A 20,414-nucleotide genomic window follows, 5' to 3' on the forward strand; every position below is an offset into this window, starting at 1 on the left:
CTAGGATCTTATGCCAGTTTTCAGGTTCCAGTGAAGGATCAAATACTGAAACTCCATGAGGGATTAAGATACCTGGATATCCTTCTTAAACAGGAGGAGAAACTAGGTGATGAAATAAAGGATCTTATTGGAGTTGCGGTCTCTGATGTAGGAATTTTGACCTTCTCCCTTTCTGTCAATGAAATCAAAGAAGGCTTGCCTGAGGAAACAGATCTTGGGGTGTTTCATTTCCACAAAGTTCTCAAATATATGGTGGCAGAGGTTGCACAAAATTATCCACTAAAATCACCATATTCATCATTTAATTATCCTAGACCCAATGAGTTGGGCTGTATGGATTCTTTCCTAGAAAATCTCAAGGAACTAGCAAGGTGTGATGAGGCTGATGATTCAATTGGTTTTCAACATCATAGAATCCAAGTGATCCAAAACGATCTCGTATTCTTAAGATCTTTCCTGGAAAATATCAAGGAGCAGCGCTATCAGAATGGAAAACTTCAAGCTTTCTGGAGTCATGTTATGGAGGCTGCATACAAGGCAGAGTTACTGATTGACTTGGCACTTGTTGGTGATAAATGTGAAGATTCTTTGGATGCTGTTTCTAGAGATATCAATCTTTTGAAGATTGAGGCCCCTGAGATCCATAATGCTCAAACCCAAAGAGTTAACAAGACTTCCCTTCACATACCGTCACAACTTGCTGCCGCCATGCACGACGAAGATCTGGTAGGTCTTGACGACGAGGTGGAAATTATTACTCATCGGCTTACGAGAGGATCCAAGCAATTGGATATTGTTCCCATTGTGGGTATGCCAGGCCTTGGTAAGACCACATTAGCCCACAAAGTTTATAATGCTCCTTCAGTTAGGTCACATTTCCATGTTCATGGTTGGTGTCGTGTTTCTCAAACGTGTAGCAAACACAGTTTGTTAGTTCAACTTTTGTGTAGTGTTGATTCTAGGAGTCCAGATGAATATCTTAAGGAGGATGAAAATAATTTGGCTAACAAGCTAAGGCAGGTTTTGCTGAGAAGTAGGTATCTCCTTTTTTTGGATGACTTGTGGGACGTTGAGGCATGGAATTTGTTGGAAAAATCACTACCGAATGATGCCAATGGAAGCAGGATTCTCTTCACCAGTAGATACCAGAATTTATCTTTGCATTTCAAACCTAATAGCGAGCCTCACCATCTCCGCCATCTTACTGGCGAAGAGAGTTGGACATTGCTGCAGAGAAAGCTATTTGGCAGGGAAGATTGTCCTCCCGCGCTAAGTGAAGTTGGATCTCAAATATCAAAACTTTGTCAGGGCTTACCCCTCGCAGTTGTCCTTATTGCTGGAATTCTTGCTACTACTGCACAAGATAGTTGGGAAGAAGTTGCAAAAAGTCTAAGTTCTATCGTCCTTGAGGATGAATACTGCATGAAGGCACTTGAGCTGAGTTATAGTCATTTACCAGATTATTTGAAGCCATGCCTTCTGTATTTTGCTGCATTTCAAGAAGATGAGGTTATTAATGTGCGAAGGTTGTTACGGCTTTGGATCTCTGAAAGATTCGTGCAACAAACTGAAGGAAAGAGCTTAAAGGAAGCAGCTTATGACTACTTGACGACTCTAATTAATAGAAGTTTAGTTATGGCTGTCAGACAAAGAAATGTGGGTGGTGCCAAATGCTGTCTACTTCACGATTTGGTACACGAGTTTTGTGTGAAAAAAGCCAAAGAAGAAAGTTTTCTATATGCTATTCATAGTTGGAACCCTCTTTGTCTTACTGGACCAAGCAACCCCCACCGAGTTTGTGTTTCCAATGCCAGGGAATTGAAGATTTGGGAGTTAACGCTTATTTTTCCCAATTTACGCTCTTTGATCTTGTTTGGACAAGATGATTTTAAACATGAAGAGGAGGATTTGCGTATTTTGTTACCTAAACTTCTCAGAGTGTTGGATATTAGGAATTTGGACTTTCGTTATTCTTTTCCAATGGAAGTAGTATTGCTTGTTCACTTGAGATACCTGGCGCTCAAACGAATACCATACATCCCATCTGCGATAGCCAATCTCTCAAGGTTAGAAACTCTCATCGTAGAAGATCCGTTTGGTACTGAGCTGCCAAGTACTATTTGGAACATTAAGACATTGAGTCATCTACGTGTTTTAAATTATCATGGAGTATGGCCAATGGGTTTTATTTTTCCACTTGGAAATCTTGAAGGATCCCCAGATTTAGATCATTTAGACACTTTACACCTTGCAATTGATCCCTCCCCTCAAAGCTTGCAAAAGATACTGAGAAAGTTACCAAGCGTTCGCAGGTTAAAATGTATGGAACGCTGGAACAGCTCAAGAGAAGCTACCAGAAATTGCAACGAGATTCTTGAATTTGACGGTTTGAATCAACTGGAATCGCTTCATTTGTTTCGTTTTCATGGATGTGGATTTAAATTCCCGTTGAATTTGAAAAAGTTGGTTCTCTCACATAATCGTCAGCCATGGAGTGAAATTTCAACAATTGGAAAGTTGCCCAATCTTGAAGTGCTTAAATTACTTGAGGACTGCTTTGTTGGGGAAGAATGGGTAATGAAAGAAGGGGAGTTCCCTAAACTCCGAGTCTTAAAATTGTCAGAGTTGGAATTTCGCAACTGGACTGCATTTTCTGATAATTTTTCCCGCCTTGAGAAATTGGTCTTGCACTCGTGTGAGGAGCTGGAAAAGGTCCCTTCCTGTTTAGGGGAGTGTGAGACGCTTGAAATGATTGAGGTGAAAGAGTGTCCTGAGTCTGTTGTAGATTCTGTAAAGCAAATTCAACAAGAGCAGATAGATATGGGAAATGAGGTTCTAAAGATCGAAATTGATGAGTATGATACATCCATTTCCTCAGAAGAATAGTCTACAGAAGCAGAGTCAACTCCCTCAGAAGCAGAGGAGATTTCTTCAGAAAGAGAATCTATATCCTCTCATCAGTCATCACGCAGTTGACAATTGTGAGAGTGAATGTACAGTAGGATTCCACTCATCAGGTCAGATAAAACTATATTTGCATATGTTGAATCAGTTCAATTATATAATGATTCATGTTTCTCTCAACAGTTTACTACGGCAAACCATTCATGTCTCCTTTTCATCTGTTTATATGTTGAATCAGTCCAATGATATGTTAATTCATGTGTATTTTGAAGCAATTTCTGGAGGCGTCTAAATTCTTTATCTGTTTAAACCTGATGCTGCTGCATAACTTCCTGATACATTTCTGATTGCAGTAGGAAACACATTGATGCACAATCTGTTTCTAAAATCTTCTTCTTGTCATTTTCTGGTTCAGTGTTCAGTAATGTTTATGTTGTCATCTTCTTGTCATTTATAATCCCAATTTGCGAAATCTTCTTCCATGTTGCTACATATTGATATGATACTCAGAACCAGCAGAGCAAAAGCATAACTTGATATGATACTCAAAACCAGATACACTTTTCTATTCCCAATTTGTGTTTGTAAATAAGAGTAATACAGAAAAGTGTAACTCAACTGATTGATATGTTTAAACATACAATAACAGTTTTGCAACAAATATTAAGTGGAGACAAAAGCCCAAAAAAAAACCTATGGTTGTATTATTTTTCAACAGAGGAAGGGCATAGGACTTAATATGTGTTTTTCTTCACTACAAGAAGCCGAAATACAAACATTTTCATTCTTTAATAGGCAGTATTTTCGGAAATCAAAAAGGAAGCAATTTTTTCTTAAACTTTTTTTTTTGTGTGTGGTTTCATGTTTTATTTTGCTATTTTAAGTGGTTTATTGCTCAAACTGATCAAAATGACAAATCAAAGAAACCAGATGACCTATTTTGTTGGGTAATCTGTATACCTCTTCATTCAACTGATGTAGTACTGCAATTATCCCTTCTTCCAGAGTAGATTTCCTCAGCCGGAGAGTCCATTTCTTCTCATCATCACATTAGGCAATGGTAAAGACTGAAGCATTTATGTCCCTTCTTGACTTTGTGTGATCATTCCACTCATCAGGTCAGATATAATTGCATGTCCATGTTAATTCAGTTCAATGATATAACTCATGTCCCTTCTTCATCTGCACCAAATTATTTGGTTTGAACCTGATGCAGCAGTATTACTTGTCATTGCAGGGGCAAGCACAGTCATGCATTCTATCAAGCCACTATTATCCATCATAATCTGTCTGTAAAACTAGCTGTTTGTAACTCTCTGTTTAAAGCAGAGTCATGGTTTGATGCTTAATAGTGTTTACGATCCACCACAATCTGTTTGTAAAATGTTCTCCAAGTTCTTTCCTGATTTTGATGTTTAATAGTGTTCATGATCCCAATTTTTCAAACTTTCTTCAATCCTGCTACAGATTGAAATGATCCTTAAAACTAGCTGTTTGTAGAATGTTCTTTTCTGATTTGATGTTTATTAGTGTTTATGAGCCCAATTTTTGAAATCTTACTTCATTGCTACTATGGATTGAAATGATCAAATGATCCTTAAAACCAGCAGACAACAAGCATACATGCGAGATTCACTTTTCTCTTCCTTTCATGTATTTCAGTAATACAAAATATTTTGACTCAATACAAGCTTTTGTTTTTTCCTCAATAAAACTCTCATGCAACAATTACTTAGTATAAACCAAAAAAAAAAAAGTATCTAAATTGTGTCAGTACTTTTCAATAGAGAAAGTGCATAGGAACAAAATGGTAAAGTTGATTATATTTTCATGTATAACAATCATTTAAGACCAATATTAACGTTGACGAGGAAACCATTACGTGAAAAAAAATATATTTTTTTTGTTGCTATGACTTGTGAGCCTAAAAAGTACAGAATGCCAGGTGGAAGCTGACCTTAACTTTCTTCCATCCAAATGATTATAACCCAAAATTCCAAGTATCGTTTCCTCTGCTTTATTTTCCAACTTTCTTTCTTTTTTTGGGCCGTTGTTTCATTTTTGCATTTCTGATTTTGGGCTTTGGCTTACTGGGTTAATTATTTCTTCTGGTTTTTTTATTTTTATTTTTTTGTATTCTCTATATATTTGTTTCTGTGATTTATTTTTTCCTTATTTTTCTTTTTTCCCCTTTCTTGGGTTCCCTAAAAGAAACCTACACAACTAACAAAATAGAACACTATATTAAAAAACAAAACTTATTAATTTACATATGTATGTATAGACACAGTTTACAAACTCATGGAGTCCTCATGGATAGACCACTGTTCAAGCATCACAAAACATAATTAGTTCTTTTAATAGCCATATAATTACTCTATCAAATCTCGTCCCAATGATCAAGAAAGGGTTCTTAGATTCTTTTTCATACCAAGTTCAAGGTTTGAATCATGTACCTGACAATTGGAGTTAAAAAGCAGTTCGAATTATGTACTTGACAGTAGAGAGTAAAATGCATGTGAGAAAGGATGGGAGGATTAAAAAAAAAAAATGGAAGAGTCTCCTCTTGTCTATATACAATAGTGTTCCTCTATGTGGCTTGTATAATTGACTAGACAGCAAAGGCAAGACTTCTAATGATCAAATCACTCTACGTTAACCTTTTAGGGTTTATTCCACTTGCACCTTTAAAGTTCTTTCTATTTTCATTTTGCTTAATCTTAGTTACAAAAATTTACACCTTATCTTTCAAAACAAATTCTAAATCTTGCAAAGGGCTTAAATATTGAATGAAAAACCTTATATTCACCTAGTTTTTTTTTTGTCAAATATTCACCTAGTTAATACTGCTCTAAGCTGAACTAGGGCATGAGAGCACAATCTACTATTGCTAATGCCATGCATCCGAGGGGTGCTGAGGGGGCTGTGTTTTGAAAGTTTTAATTCACAGTGTGTAAATATGGGTGTAAAACAAAGTTAGCCCCCTAATTTTCATAATTTTAGTTTATATTATATTATATATATATATATATATATGATTTAGCCACCTTTGAATTAATTTTTTCTTCAAAAAAAGTTATTTATTATTTATTGTGCTAGTTATTTAACTTTTAAAAAAGTAAACATATAATCAATAATCCATAGTAAATTGACCCAATTGGATTACATTATAATAAATGATCCAATTCATAATTATCAATGGGTTAAAACAAAAGCAATTACTTTTTTGGCTAATATATAAATATACAATTTAGCCCAATTGATTAGACTCGTTCTCACTCTTGCTGCATCAACTATAAGTATAGAACGAATATTTTCAATTATGAAGATAATCAAAATAGTTAAAAAACAAGATGGAAGATAATTTTTAAAATGATTGCCTAATTGTATCCATAGAAAAGAAAGTTATTGAAAAATTTAGCACTGATTCAATCATAGATAAATTTACTTCTAAAAGGAATGTAAAACTCAATTTACTTTTAAGAAAAGGGGTTGAAATTTTGGTGTATGTTAACATAACTTTTATCTTTTTTAATTAAAATATTTATATTTATTTTGCATATATATATATATATATATTTTTTGCATAGGCGACATGTTGGAGCATCTTTTCATAATGTGCAACTTGGATGGTTTGTGATATTATAAGATATAAGAAAAGTTTATTTTTGTCTTATTTTTCATTTGACTATGTTGTATATTTATAAAATAAACATACCTTTATAATTAAAGTTAATATTTGATATTTTTAGATGTCATATATTTAAATACATGGAAATTATTTTGAACATAGCATATTAAAATAATTTTTTTAGAAAACTTCTTGGGCGCCTGAGAAAAAAATCTTGGCTCTGTCACTACATGTATCCCATTTGGCGTTCTCCTTCTCCCTGGCATAAAAGATGAGATTTGTTGACAAAAAGAGGGCAAGTTGGAGAAGATGAGGTTACCAGAATAACCAACTTGCCTCTACTTCTGGATGTAAATTCTCGTCTTGTATACCATTTGCCACGAATCCTTCATCATATTTCCTCTTTTTTCCAATCTATCCTAATTTACATCCATTTTTCTCATTAGTATATTCAAATATTTAACTTAATTACAGGTTTAAAACCTCAAAGCTCTTCTGGAAGTTGAGGCTAGTTTAAATTGGATTAGACAAATTTTTGTTTGAGTTATGATTTTTTTCTTCAAGGAGAACCTTTTATTCTTTTTGGACCTTTTTTCTTCAGGAGTCCCAATCTCAATGAGGTTTTGGTTTTCGTAATGATTTCCGACACTTCAAACTCTTTCAAGCTCAAAATACATTAAAATGATTGAATTGATGGTTCAGATGTTTGAACTGAGAAAGTCAAAACCAATCACTCATTTTGTTCATCACTGTCCGCCTTTCAAAATACTTTGAAAAACAATCCACCCTGAAGTTTCTAGTAATATCATTTACCACCCTATTGTTCTAAATGTATCACTTACCTTCCCCACAAGTGATGTGGCAAAAATTCACCATCGCAGCATGCAAAGTGAAAGTATTACCCTCACAACTTAAGATTATTTGTTCTAAAAGATTTTGAAGGAAAAATAAATAAATTGATAAATTAGAATATCTATCTTAACAATTTTTGGCACTTAAACCTTCATACTTTTTTAGTCCTTCTATGCCACCCATATATTACATTGTCCTCAATATTCTAATAATAATTTAGACAAAAAATGTAATAAAAAAAAACTTAGATCAATAAAGATAATTCCCATTTAGGAGTTAATTTTGCACTTAAACCCCCTTCCTACACTCCAATTTTTTTTAAAGTCCTTCTATACCAACTTTATATTAGAATACCCTCCCTACTCTAACAATTATTCGAAAAAATTTTAGTAGACTAAGTACCAAAATTTTATACAACTAAAAATTTGATATTCTAAAAATTATATTTCACTTAAACACACCTTTGATCCACTTTGAATACTCTAATGACAATCGTATATTAAATAGCCCTTGCTATTCTAACAACTTTTGAGGCAAAAAAGTTTAGAAGGGAAAAAAACCAAAATCCATCAAAGAACGGTCATCTTAACAATTATTTTTTACTTAAACTATCCCTTCCCCCAACTTTTAGTTCTCCTGTGCCAACTTTATATTAACTGAACTCTCCTATTCTGACAATTGTTTGTGCAAAAAGAATCAAATGCACTTGAGCATCTTCTGAATTAAATGCAAATCCAGGGATTCGATCACCTAAAATACAAACTAATAAAGAATTTAAGGTAATATTACACACCCTAATAGAATGACATGTATCATTACTAGTGCATTTAATCCGGAAGCTGCTCAAGAGCACTCTTCTTGCCACCCATTTCCCATAGAACCTTCAGTCCAGCGGATCTAATCCCCTAGCTTGCATTTAATTTAAAAGGTGTTCAACTATACTTTTTTGGCCACAGCTTACTTCACATAGTGTTGGATTAGGATTAGGAGTAGATTAGCTAATATTGTATCAACAAAAGAAAAAAAAAAAGGAAAAAAAAAAGAAGATAACCTAGACCCTTTGAATCCACTAGTCCTGGTGGTTTTCGACTAGGAGTAGAGTGCACCTTTTTAATAACTCCTTTTCCTTAATATAGGTACAGATTAACCTAGACGGTCTATATACCTGTTTGTAATAGCGTATGCAAATTTTTATTTAGTTAAGCTTGATTTTTCAGAGCTAATATTATTTTGTTTGGTATCCAGTTAAGGTAATCTATGCGTTACTAGTTGTTGTGCCTTCTCTATGAATTGGGCTAAGTTCACCCGGTAATCTGGTATGTGGTTTTGACAGTCAAGAATTTGATGTAGTTAAGCTTAACTTTGGAAGGCTAATAATGGTATAATTAATTTCAGGATTATCTAATTAAGTTCAGTTTTGCAGATTGCTGAATCTAATTAAATATTGCACCGTAGTATGTTACCATTCTTAAGTTTTTGGACATCTTGGACTGGTTAAATGATTGTTTCGCTTACCTTTGTTTGCAGATTGCATGAGATCTTATTCAGTAGAAAGCTCTGTAGATTTATGGCTGGACCAAATTGACATACCTGGTAAAAAAAGAAAAGGCAATAATTGTTAAGTGTGCTTGTCTAGCAAAAACAATCACTGTATTGGTTCTACCACTATCGTGATTGAGATCACTATTTTCATCCTAGGTGCATTTGCCTGCTTGACCAATATCCAAATGTCAAATTTGGGGATTCCCTTCAAGTTGAAATTCACCCTCGTGATCCTGCGGCAAATGTCTAGATGGTTATAGAGTCTTCAAATGTTTCCCATGTAATTTTCATCCGTGTCTGCAATGCATACGTGATATAATATATAAGTCCTAGCTCTGTTATTTTTGCTCATCATGTTGGCGGGGCCATATGATAAAAAGTTTTTCCACAGCTACACTTAATACTTCCAATTCTATTATAAGCATATTCCTATAATTGCTTACCTTCAAATTTTTTTTTTTCTCTCATCTCAGTTGAAGACTAGTGAAAACATGTAGTTCTTGGGATCAATGTTGCAGAAATATCAGATGAGGTGTACAAAATTGGAAGGCTGAGAGTCTTAGACAAGAAAATATCAGATGAGGTGTACAAAGTTGGTAGTATAGATAACAGAAATGCTATCACATCATGATCCAACAGATGAGTTGTCAGAGCACATTCAGGAACAATGTTCTTATACAAGCCATGAGCCTAACAATACAGATGAGTTGATCCAAGGTTCTTCTAAGCGTTCGAGACAGCTCACGTCATTGATTTGGAAGGAATTTGAAATATTGTGTTGAACCAGATGGGTATTTGGCATTGACGGCTCATTTCGTGGATGAAGATTGGATTTTACAAAAGAGGGTTCTAAATTTTCACCACATGCCACCACCACATGGTGGTCCAATATTAGCTGAAAAAGTCATAGATTTATTGAGAGATTGGGCTGTTGAAAAAAAAGTTTTTACTATCACATTGGATAACGCATCTTACAATGATGGTATGGTGAATCTGTTGAAGCAGCATTTGAGGCTAAGAAATACACTATTTTGTGAGGGTGAATTTTTTCATGTAAGATGCAGTGCACATGTGCTAAATTTGATTGTCTAAGATGGTGTCAAAGTTATTTCCAAACCAGTCTCAAAGATCCAAGAGTGTGTGAAATATATCAGAGCTAGTGAATCAAGAAAGTTGAAATTTGCAGAGTGTATTGTTCAAGTTTCTTTGCCATGCAATAAGAGGGTGCATCAAGATGTCCCAACCAGATGGAACTCTACATTTGTGATGCTGGATAGTGCACTTGAATATAAGCTTGCCTTTCATCAGTTGCACGTAGTTGATCGCAACTTCAGCAGATTTTACCCAACTGAAGAAGAATGGCTTAAGGTGCAGAAATTTACAACACTGTTGAGGCCTTTTTATGACCTGACCACCCTTTTTTTGGGGACTAACTATCCAACTACAAATTTGTATTTTCATGGTGTCTGGAAAATTCAAAAAGTTATCACGGAAGAGGTCAATAATTTAGACATTGAAGTGAGTGAAATGGCCAAGCAAATGAAACTGAAATTTGAGAAGTATTGGGAATGTTATAGCTTGGTTTTAAGTTTTGCTATCATTTTGGATCCGCGCTTTAAAATGGATTATGTGGTGTATGCTTTTAAGAAGCTATATCCTTTTGATTATGAAGAACGTGCTAAGGAAGTTCGGGATAATTTTTATTTACTATTTGAGGAGTACGAGAATACTTTTGATGGTGATTTGCTAGATGGATCAATAGCAGGCTGCTCTGGTGGTGATTTGGGCAATAACAATGATGATTTTGCTGAATTTGAGAGTCAACAACATGCAAACAAGAGGAATAAGTCACAAGTAGACTCTTATTTGGATGATACTCGACTCCTTTCAACTCAAGAATTGGATGTTCTCAATTTTTGGAAAGAAAACAAAAATCGATACCCTATTCTTTCTTTGATGGCATGGGATATTTTAAATATTCCTATCACTACAGTGGCCTCGGAATCAGCTTTCAGTATTGGTGGTAGAATTGTGGGTAAATATCATACTTCGCTTCTACCAGAAAATGTGGAGGTCTTGTTATGTACTAGAGACAGGTTATATGGAGTAACAGGTATGTTATAGTTAACCTTTCATTGCACATGATCTTGTATTTTACTTTTTTGGTCACTTATTGAACTTTACTTTTGATTTCAGCTTCTGAAGATGAAGAAGATAAAGAAAGACTGAGTATTGACTTTGCACCCTTAGTTGCTAAACTTACTAACCTTCATGTTTAGGTAAGCTGTATTCTTATGATCATGGAGATTGTTAGAAATGTGGTGAAAAGAATTTTATCTTTCTGTCTAGATGAAATTTAAGTAGCAAAAAACAGAACTTTGAATTTGGTTTTGATTTTGGTTGCCAGGAATCTTCTCTGTTTTGTGTTGAGCCAGCAGCAAACTTTTAGGTTGCTATCTTTGTATTGTCAAGTGGATATTTGTACCGTCACTGGCACTCCTTCAAGCTACTTACTACAGGCGTTTGAAATGGTCGGTTTTGAAGTCACGTAAGCTGGTCCTGGATGTTGTCAACTAAACTTGGTTTGTGCTAGCAGATCAACCTGCAGTTATTATGCAAAATTGACACTGAAATTTGTGCTAGCAATGCTATGCAGTTGAACGAAGCTTGAGAAGCTGAATGCTTGTTATTAGTATTTATTGAAAATTTGTCTTTGTTTGTATGCTAAATGAAGTGGTTGCTAGTCTTCATCAGGATTTTTAACTATTTTTTATGTTAAGTATTTTTGTTTTATTTATTATATTTATTTGTTAGTTTTATCTTATCGCTTTATTTCCTTGTAATTTATTAATTTGATCATTTTTTAGTATCATCAATTTATGACAAATTTTAGTTTCCTTTCTTACCTTTTCAAATGAAATTTTAAATTTATAAACGAAAAAATACTAGGGGTTCAAAATTTTGGATTAAATTTTTTTGTTAACTTTCATATTATTTAGTTCAAATTTTTAGATTCTCATTGTTCAATTATTAAATAATATGTAATTTTGCGACATGGCACGCGGATGGAAAAAAATTGATAATTAAACTTATTTGGCATAATAAGTAAATATTTAAAATTAATGATGGGTGTAAAATGGTATAAATTGATAATTTAGTTTACAAAATGAATTTATATGAGCTTGTAAAAAATTAGAATAAATGGGTTATAAATGGATAATTGGGTTACCCAAATCATTTTTTGACTTACCCATTTATACCCATCTAATTAAATCACTTCATTTGTTTCGTTTTCATGGATGTGGATTTAAATTCCCGTTGAATTTGAAAAAGTTGGTTCTCAGACATAATCGTCAGCCATGGAGTGAAATTTCAACAATTGGAAAGTTGCCCAATCTTGAAGTGCTTAAATTACTTGAGGACTGCTTTGTTGGGGAAGAATGGGTAATGAAAGAAGGGGAGTTCCCTAAACTCCGAGTCTTAAAATTGTCAGAATTGGAATTTCGCAACTGGACTGCATTTTCTGATAATTTTTCCCACCTTGAGAAATTGGTCTTGCACTCGTGTGAGGAGCTGGAAAAGGTCCCTTCCTGTTTAGGGGAGTGTGAGACTCTTGAAATGATTCAGGTGAAAGGGTGTCGTGAGTCTGTTGTAGATTCTGTAAAGCAAATTCAACAAGAGCAGATAGATATGGGAAATGAGGTTCTAAAGATCGAAATTGATAAGTATGATACATCCATTTCCTCAGAAGAATAATCTACAGAAGCAGAGTCAACTCCCTCAGAAGCAGAGGAGATTTCTTCAGAAAGAGAATCTATATCCTCTCATCAGTCATCACGCAGTTGACAATTGTGAGAGTGAATGTACAGTAGGATTCCACTCATCAGGTCAGATAAAACTATATTTGCATATGTTGAATCAGTTCAATTATATAATTGTTCATGTTTCTCTCAACAGTTTACCACGGCAAACCATTCATGTCTCTTTTTCATCTGTTTATATGTTGAATCAGTCCAATGATATGTTAATTCATGTGTATTTTGAAGCAATTTCTGGAGGCGTCTAAATTCTTTATCTGTTTAAACCTGATGCTGCTGCATAACTTCCTGATACATTTCTGATTGCAGTAGGAAACACATTGATGCACAATCTGTTTCTAAAATCTTCTTCCATGTTGCTACATATTGATATGATACTCAGAACCAGCAGAGCAAAAGCATAACTTGATATGATATACTCAAAACCAGATACACTTTTCTATTCCCAATTTGTGTTTGTAAATAAGAGTAATACAGAAAAGTGTAACTCAACTGATTGATATGTTTAAACATACAATAACAGTTTTGCAACAAATATTAAGTGGAGACAAAAGCCCAAAAAAAAACCTATGGTTGTATTATTTTTCAACAGAGGAAGGGCATAGGACTTAATATGTGTTTTTCTTCACTACAAGATGCTGAAATACAAACATTTTCATTCTTTAATAGGCAATATTTTCGGAAATCAAAAAGGAAGCTATTTTTTCTTAAACTTATTTTTTTTTGTGTGTGGTTTCATGTTTTATTTTGCTATTTTAAGTGGTTTATTGCTCAAACTGATCAAAATGACAAATCAAAGAAACCAGATGACCTATTTTGTTGGGTAATCTGTATACCTCTTCATTCAACTGATGTAGTACTGCAATTATCCCTTCTTCCAGAGTAGATTTCCTCAGCCGGAGAGTCCATTTCTTCTCATCATCACATTAGGCAATGGTACAGACTGAAGCATTTATGTCTCTTCTTGACTTTGTGTGATCATTCCACTCATCAGGTCAGATATAATTGCATGTCCATGTTAATTCAGTTCAATGATATAACTCATGTCCCTTCTTCATCTGTACCAAATTATTTGGTTTGAACCTGATGCAGCAGTATTACTTGTCATTGCAGGGGCAAGCACAGTCATGCATTCTATCAAGCCAATATTATCCATCATAATCTGTTTGTAAAACTAGCTGTTTGTAACTCTCTGTTTAAAGCACAGTCATGGTTTGATGTTTAATAGTGTTTACGATCCATCACAATCTGTTTGTAAAATGCTCTCCAAGTTCTTTCCTGATTTTGATGTTTAATAGTGTTCATGATCCCAATTTTTCAAATATTCTTCAATCCTGCTACAGATTGAAATGATCCTTAAAACTAGCTGTTTGTAGAATGTTCTCCATGTTCTTTTCTGATTTGATGTTTACTAGTGTTTATGATCCCAATTTTTGAAATCTTCTTCATTGCTACTACGGATTGAAATGATCAAATGTTCCTTAATACCAGCAGACAATTAACAAAGCATGTATGCGAGATTCACTTTTCTCTTCCTTTCATGTATTTCAGTAATACAAAAGATTTTGATTTGCTTCTGTTTTTCCTCAATAAAACTCTCATGCAACAATTACTTAGTATAGACCAAAAAAAAAAGGGATCTAAATTGTGTTACTTTTCAATAGAGAAAAGTGCATGGGAACAAAATGGTAAATTTTGCATCAACATGATTATATTTTCATGTATAACAATATTTTGGCGAACACATACAATAAAAGGAGGCTATTTAGTAGCCACTCGCATTTCTTTGCATTCTTTATCTTAGCAAAAGTCTAAAGGGTGTAACTTTTCTTAAACTTTTTTTCTATGCTATTTCATCTTTTATTTTCTGATTCATTGTTCAATGTTCAACCTACTAAAAATGACAAATTAAAGAAGCTGGATGATATCTAATTGTGATATTCTATACCATGTAACATATTTAATACAAGAATATTTAGAAAATAGAGAAAATCATTAGCTGGCGATCATTTAAGACCAATATTAACGTTGATGAGGAAACCATTACATGAAATTATTATTATTTTTTTTTTTTTGGGGTTGCTATGACTTGTGAGGCTAAAAAGTACAGAATGCCAGGTGAAAGCTGACTTTAGCTTTCTTCTATCCAAATGATTGTAATCCAAAATTCCAAGTATCGTTTTCTCTGCTTTATTTTTCGACTTTCTTTCTTTGTTTGGGCCTTTGTTTCATTTGTGCTTTTCTGATTTTGGGCTTTAGCTTACTAGGTTTATTATTTCTTCTAGTTTTTTTTTTATGTTTTAGTTTTTTTTGTATTCTCTATATATTTGTTTCTGTGATTTATTTTTTTCCTTATTTTTCTTTTTTCCCCTTTCTTGGGTTCCCTAAAAGAAACCTACAAAATTGACAAAATAGAAAATTATATTAAAAAAAATTATTAATTTACATACGCATGTATAGACACAGTTTACAAACTCATGGAGTCCTCATGGATAGACCACTATTCAAGTATCACAAAACATAATTAGTTCTTTTAATAGCCATTTAATTACTCTATCAAATCTCGTCCCAATGATCAAGAAAGGGTTCTTAGATTCTTTTTCATACCAAGTTCAAGGTTTGAATCATGTACCTGACAATTGGAGTTAAAAAGCAGTTCGAATTATGTACTTGACAGTAGAGAGTAAAATGCATGTGAGAAGGGATGGGAGAATTAAAAAAAAAATAAAAATGGAAGAGTCTCCTCTTGTCTATATACAATAGTGTTCCTCTATGTGGCTTGTATAATTGACTAGACAGCAAAGGCAAGACTTCTAATGATCAAATCACTCTACGTTAACCTTTTAAGGTTTATTCCACTTGCACCTTTAAAGTTCTTTCTATTTTCACTTTGCTTAATCTTAGTTACAAAACTTTACATCTTATCTTTCAAAACAAATTCTAAATCCTACAAAGGGCTTAAAATTGAATGAAAAACCTTATATTCACCTTTTTTTTGTCAAATATTCACCTAGTTAATACTGCTCTAAGCTGAATTAGGGCATGAGAGCACAATCTACTATTGTTAATGCCATGCATCCAAGGGGTACTGAGCGGGGCTGTGTCTTGAAAGTTTTAATTCACAGTGTGTAAATATGGGTGTAAAACATAGTTAGCCCCCTAATTTTCATAATTTTAGTTTATATATATATATATATATATATGATTTAGCCACCTTTGAATTATTTTTTTCTTCAAAAAAAGTTGTTTATTATTTATTGTGCTAGCTATTTAACTTTTAAAAAAGTAAACATATAATCAATAATCCATAGTAAATTGACCCAATTTGATTACATTATAATAAATGATCCAATTCATAATTATCAATGGGTTAAAACAAAAGCAATTACTTTTTTGGCTAATATATAAATATAAAATTTAGCCCAATTGATTAGACTCGTTCTCACTCTTGCTGCATCAACTATAAGTATAGAACGAATATTTTCAATTATGAAGATAATCAAGATAGTTAAAAAACAAGATGGAAGATAATTTTTTAAATGATTGCCTAATTGTATACATAGAAAAGAAAGTTGTTGAAAAATTTAGCACTGATTCAATCATAGATAAATTTACTTCTAAAAGGAATGTAAAACTCAATTTACTTTTAAGAAAAGGGGTTGAAATTTTGGTGTATGTTAACATAACTTTTGTCTTTTTTAATTAAAATATTTATATTTATTTTGCATATATATATATTTTGCATAGGCGACATGTTGGAGCATCTTTTCATAATGTGCAACTTGGATGGTTTGTGATATTATAAGATATAAGAAAAGTTTATTTTTGTCTTATTTTTCATTTGACTATGTTGTATATTTATAAAATAAACATACCTTTATAATTAAAGTTAATATTTGATATTTTTAGATGTCATATATTTAAATACATGGAAATTATTTTGAACATAGCATATTAAAATAATTTTTTTAGAAAACTTCTTGGGCGCCTGAGAAAAAAAATCTTGGCTCTGTCACTACATGTATCCCATTTGGCGTTCTCCTTCTCCCTGGCATAAAAGATGAGATTTGTTGACAAAAAGAGGGCAAGTTGGAGAAGATGAGGTTACCAGAATAACCAATTTGCCTCTACTGCTGGATGTAAATTCTCGTCTTGTATACCATTTGCCACGAATCCTTCATCATATTTCCTCTTTTTTCCAATCTATCCTAATTTACATCAATTTTTCTCATTAGTATATTCAAATATTTAACTTAATTACAGGTTTAAAACCTCAAAGCTCTTCTGGAAGTTGAGGCTAGTTTAAATTGGATTAGACAAATTTTTGTTTGAGTTATGATTTTTTTCTTCAAGGAGAACCTTTTATTCTTTTTGGACCTTTTTTCTTCAGGAGTCCCAATCTCAATGAGGTTTTGGTTTTCGTAATGATTTCCGACACTTCAAACTCTTTCAAGCTCAAAATACATTAAAATGATTGAATTGATGGTTCAGATGTTTGAACTGATAAAGTCAAAACCAATCACTCATTTTGTTCATCACTGGTCCGCCTTTCAAAATATTTTTAACTGCTAAAGTTGTTCAAAAAGTTGAATACTTTGAAAAAAAAATCCTATCTGAAGTTTCTAGTAATATCATTTACCACCCCTATTGTTCTAAAAGTATCACTTACCTTCCCCACAAGTGATGTGGCAAAAATTCACCGTCGCAGCATGCAAAGTGAAAGTATTACCCTCACAACTTAGGATTATTTGTTCTAAAAGATTTTGGAAGGAAAAAAAATATAAATTGACAAATTAGAATGTCTATCTTAACAATTTTTGGCACTTAAACCTTCGTACTTTTTTAGTCCTTCCATGCCACCCATGTATTACATTGTCCTCAATATTCTAATAATAATTTATACAAAAAATCTAAAAAAAAAAAACTTAGATCAATAAAGATAATTGCCATTTAGGAGTTAATTTTGCACTTAAACCCCTTTCCTACGCTCCAACTTTTTTTAAAGTCCTTCTATGCCAACTTTATATTAGAATACCCTCCCTACTCTAACAATTATTCAAAAAAATTTTAGTAGACTAAGTACCAAAATTTTATACAACTAAAAATTTGATATTCTAAAAATTATATTTCACTTAAACACCCCTTTGATCCACTTTGAATACTCTAATGACAATCGTATATTAAATAGCCCTTGCCATTCTAACAACTTTTGAGGCAAAAAAGTTTAGAAGGGAAAAAAAACCAAAATCTATCAAAGAACGGTCATCTTAACAATTATTTTTTACTTAAACTATCCCTTCCCCCAACTTTAGTTCTCCTGTGCCAACTTTATATCAACTGAACTCTCCTATTCTAACAATTGTTTGTGCAAAAAGAATCAAATGCACTCGAGCATCTTCTGAATTAAGTGCAAACCCAAGGATTCGATCGCCTAAAATACAAATTAATAAAGAATTTAAAGGTACTATTACACACTCTAATAGAATGACATGTATCATTAGTAGTGCATTTAATCCAGAAGCTGCTCAAGAGCACTCTTCTTGCCGCCCATTTCCCATTGAACCTTCAGTCTGGCGGATCTAATCCCCTACTTTGCGTTTAATTTAAAAGGTGGTCAACTATACTTTTTGGGCCACACCTTACTTCACATAGTGTTGGGTCAGGATTAGGAGTAGATTAGGTAATATTGTATCAACAAAAGAAAAAAAAAAGGACAAAAAGGACAAAGACAACCTAGATCCTTTGGATCCACTAGTCCCGGTAGTATACGACTAGGAGTAGAGTGCACCTTTTCAATAACTCCTTTTCCATAATACAGGTACAGATTAACCAATATCATATTTCGTTAAAAAAACAAAAAAGACAAAGACAAAGACAACCAAGACCCCTGAGATCCATCTATCCCACAGTGTAAAAGTAAGCACAGGAGTAAATTAGCAAACATAGTGCTGATTGAAAAAAAAAAGGATAATTTAAAAAATCTCTCCTAAAATTTCTGACAATTCCATTGAGCTCCCCTGAAGTTTAAAAAATTACACATATCACCCTTGATTTGATAGTTTTAGTAACAAAATTTTAAAATAATATTGACTTGGTCAAATTTTTAAATGAATACCCAAAAATGCCCTTGACAATTAGGATCAATTTTTTCCTAATTGTCAAGTAACTCGAGTACCCCCAAGATTAATTTAGTGGCCCAATTTTTTCCGATGATCGAGTACTCTGACTCATCAAAAAATTCACATTTCAAAATCTATCAACATCAACCTTGTAATCTCAAGTTTACAAGCATCCCAAGATCAAAAGGCAGGGTTCTAATACCACTTTAGTGCAGAAAAGATGCGTACAAGAGGATATTGGCACATGTAAAAATATGTAGGACAAGAGGAGTTTAATAGCCATAAATAAATAAAAGCACATCTGATTCACATATTGAGATTGGCACAAATTCTAGGCAGAATTGCTTTTACAACAACCGCAACTCTCTTTAAATTTTTTCTCGCCCTTTGTAATTCAGTATAATGCTAAAATACCCTATATAGAGTTAACATAACTTAGTAATTAAGAAACTACTGCAACAAGAAACTACCACATAATTACTCCGTACCCTAAACAACTAAATTACTGAAACTTGGCCATACTTGAATATGTCTAACCTAGAAATAGGAAACATCAACTATTAGGAAGTTTGGTTTAATTATGCCAATAAAAAGACATATTCTTCTGACCATCACACTATGTCAAAACGTGCATGGGTTTCGTTGATTTTAGCAATGATAACTGTTCCACAAAAAGCAATGGCAATGGCAAGGATAATTTCATAAGTTAATTTTGTATATAATGATAGTGCATATAGTAACAACAATGTATGAGTGAATGCCACCTAAACTTGATATAATGGTAGTGTATAATTTGAATTTTGTTTCTTGAACATGTAGCTTGCAATATTATGGGATAATTTCAGAAATCTCCACTAAGGTTATTGACAATTTCACTTGTCTCTCCTCAACTTTTGGAAATCTCACATACTCCTAGCAGACAATTGGGACCTGTTGTTGACTAAAGGCGCAGCAAAATACTTATATCTTTAGTCTTTGGTGATATTAACTAAACAATTTCTCACCTTCAAATGTAATTTGCAAAAAATTAAGTCAAGTCTTATTTCCACAACCTTGTAATACGATGCAAAAAAAAATGTTAAACAAACAAAAATTATTCTCACCCTTGATTCTACTACACCTTTCACAAGGGAAAAAAAAAAAAGCTGTTCTCTAATTTTCTATGGTTACTTTCTCTTCTAAGCTTTAATTGACGCTCATCAAGCCTTATATATTTTAGTATAAACTTCCAAGCTTTTAATAAGAAACTTGTAACATCACCATTTTACAAATTTAAATTTTGATAAACTTGTCTTGGTTGCTGGAAACTGTGGTCTAACTTTTTTAGCCTTTTTGCTTTTTTTTTTGGCCCAAATTACTACTGCACTTTATCTTTTGTGGAAAGAGAACAAGATAGCCTAAAAACAAGATGACAATATAGTTGAGGGTGAAATAGTTGATTTGGTGGTTACTGTTCGTGGGAATATTATATCGAACCAAAAAACAGGGTAAAAGGAAAAAAATTCTCAGCTAGAACAATCCTACTACTTTTAAGATTGGATAATCTCT

General features: G+C 33.1%; 2 protein-coding genes and 1 long non-coding RNA gene across 3 annotated transcripts; all 3 read left to right on the plus strand.

Moving 5' to 3' along the window:
* The first annotated feature begins 214 nt into the window (after nucleotides 1-214).
* LOC113778658 (putative late blight resistance protein homolog R1A-10) lies at nucleotides 215-4,363 on the plus strand. Its single transcript, XM_027324134.1, has 3 exons — nucleotides 215-3,017; nucleotides 3,910-4,022; nucleotides 4,142-4,363. The coding sequence occupies exon 1, from the start codon at nucleotides 250-252 to the stop codon at nucleotides 2,884-2,886; it is 2,637 nt and encodes an 878-aa protein (XP_027179935.1). The 5' UTR covers nucleotides 215-249; the 3' UTR covers nucleotides 2,887-3,017; nucleotides 3,910-4,022; nucleotides 4,142-4,363.
* Nucleotides 4,364-9,543: 5,180 nt separating this feature from the next.
* Nucleotides 9,544-11,208, plus strand: LOC113777260 (zinc finger BED domain-containing protein RICESLEEPER 2-like). The gene is made up of 4 exons (XM_027322295.1): nucleotides 9,544-9,646; nucleotides 9,717-9,911; nucleotides 10,023-11,042; nucleotides 11,126-11,208. Exons 1-4 carry the CDS (start codon nucleotides 9,544-9,546, stop codon nucleotides 11,206-11,208), a joined length of 1,401 nt encoding a protein of 466 aa, XP_027178096.1.
* A 1,073-nt stretch (nucleotides 11,209-12,281) lies between these two features.
* Nucleotides 12,282-14,132, plus strand: LOC113778659. Its single transcript, XR_003469304.1, has 3 exons — nucleotides 12,282-12,816; nucleotides 13,629-13,741; nucleotides 13,861-14,132. It is a non-coding gene; the product is annotated as an uncharacterized LOC113778659 (long non-coding RNA).
* The last annotated feature ends 6,282 nt before the right edge of the window (nucleotides 14,133-20,414 follow it).

This window comes from Coffea eugenioides, chromosome 7 (assembly GCF_003713205.1).
Source record: "Coffea eugenioides isolate CCC68of chromosome 7, Ceug_1.0, whole genome shotgun sequence".
Taxonomy (NCBI): domain Eukaryota; kingdom Viridiplantae; phylum Streptophyta; class Magnoliopsida; order Gentianales; family Rubiaceae; genus Coffea; species Coffea eugenioides.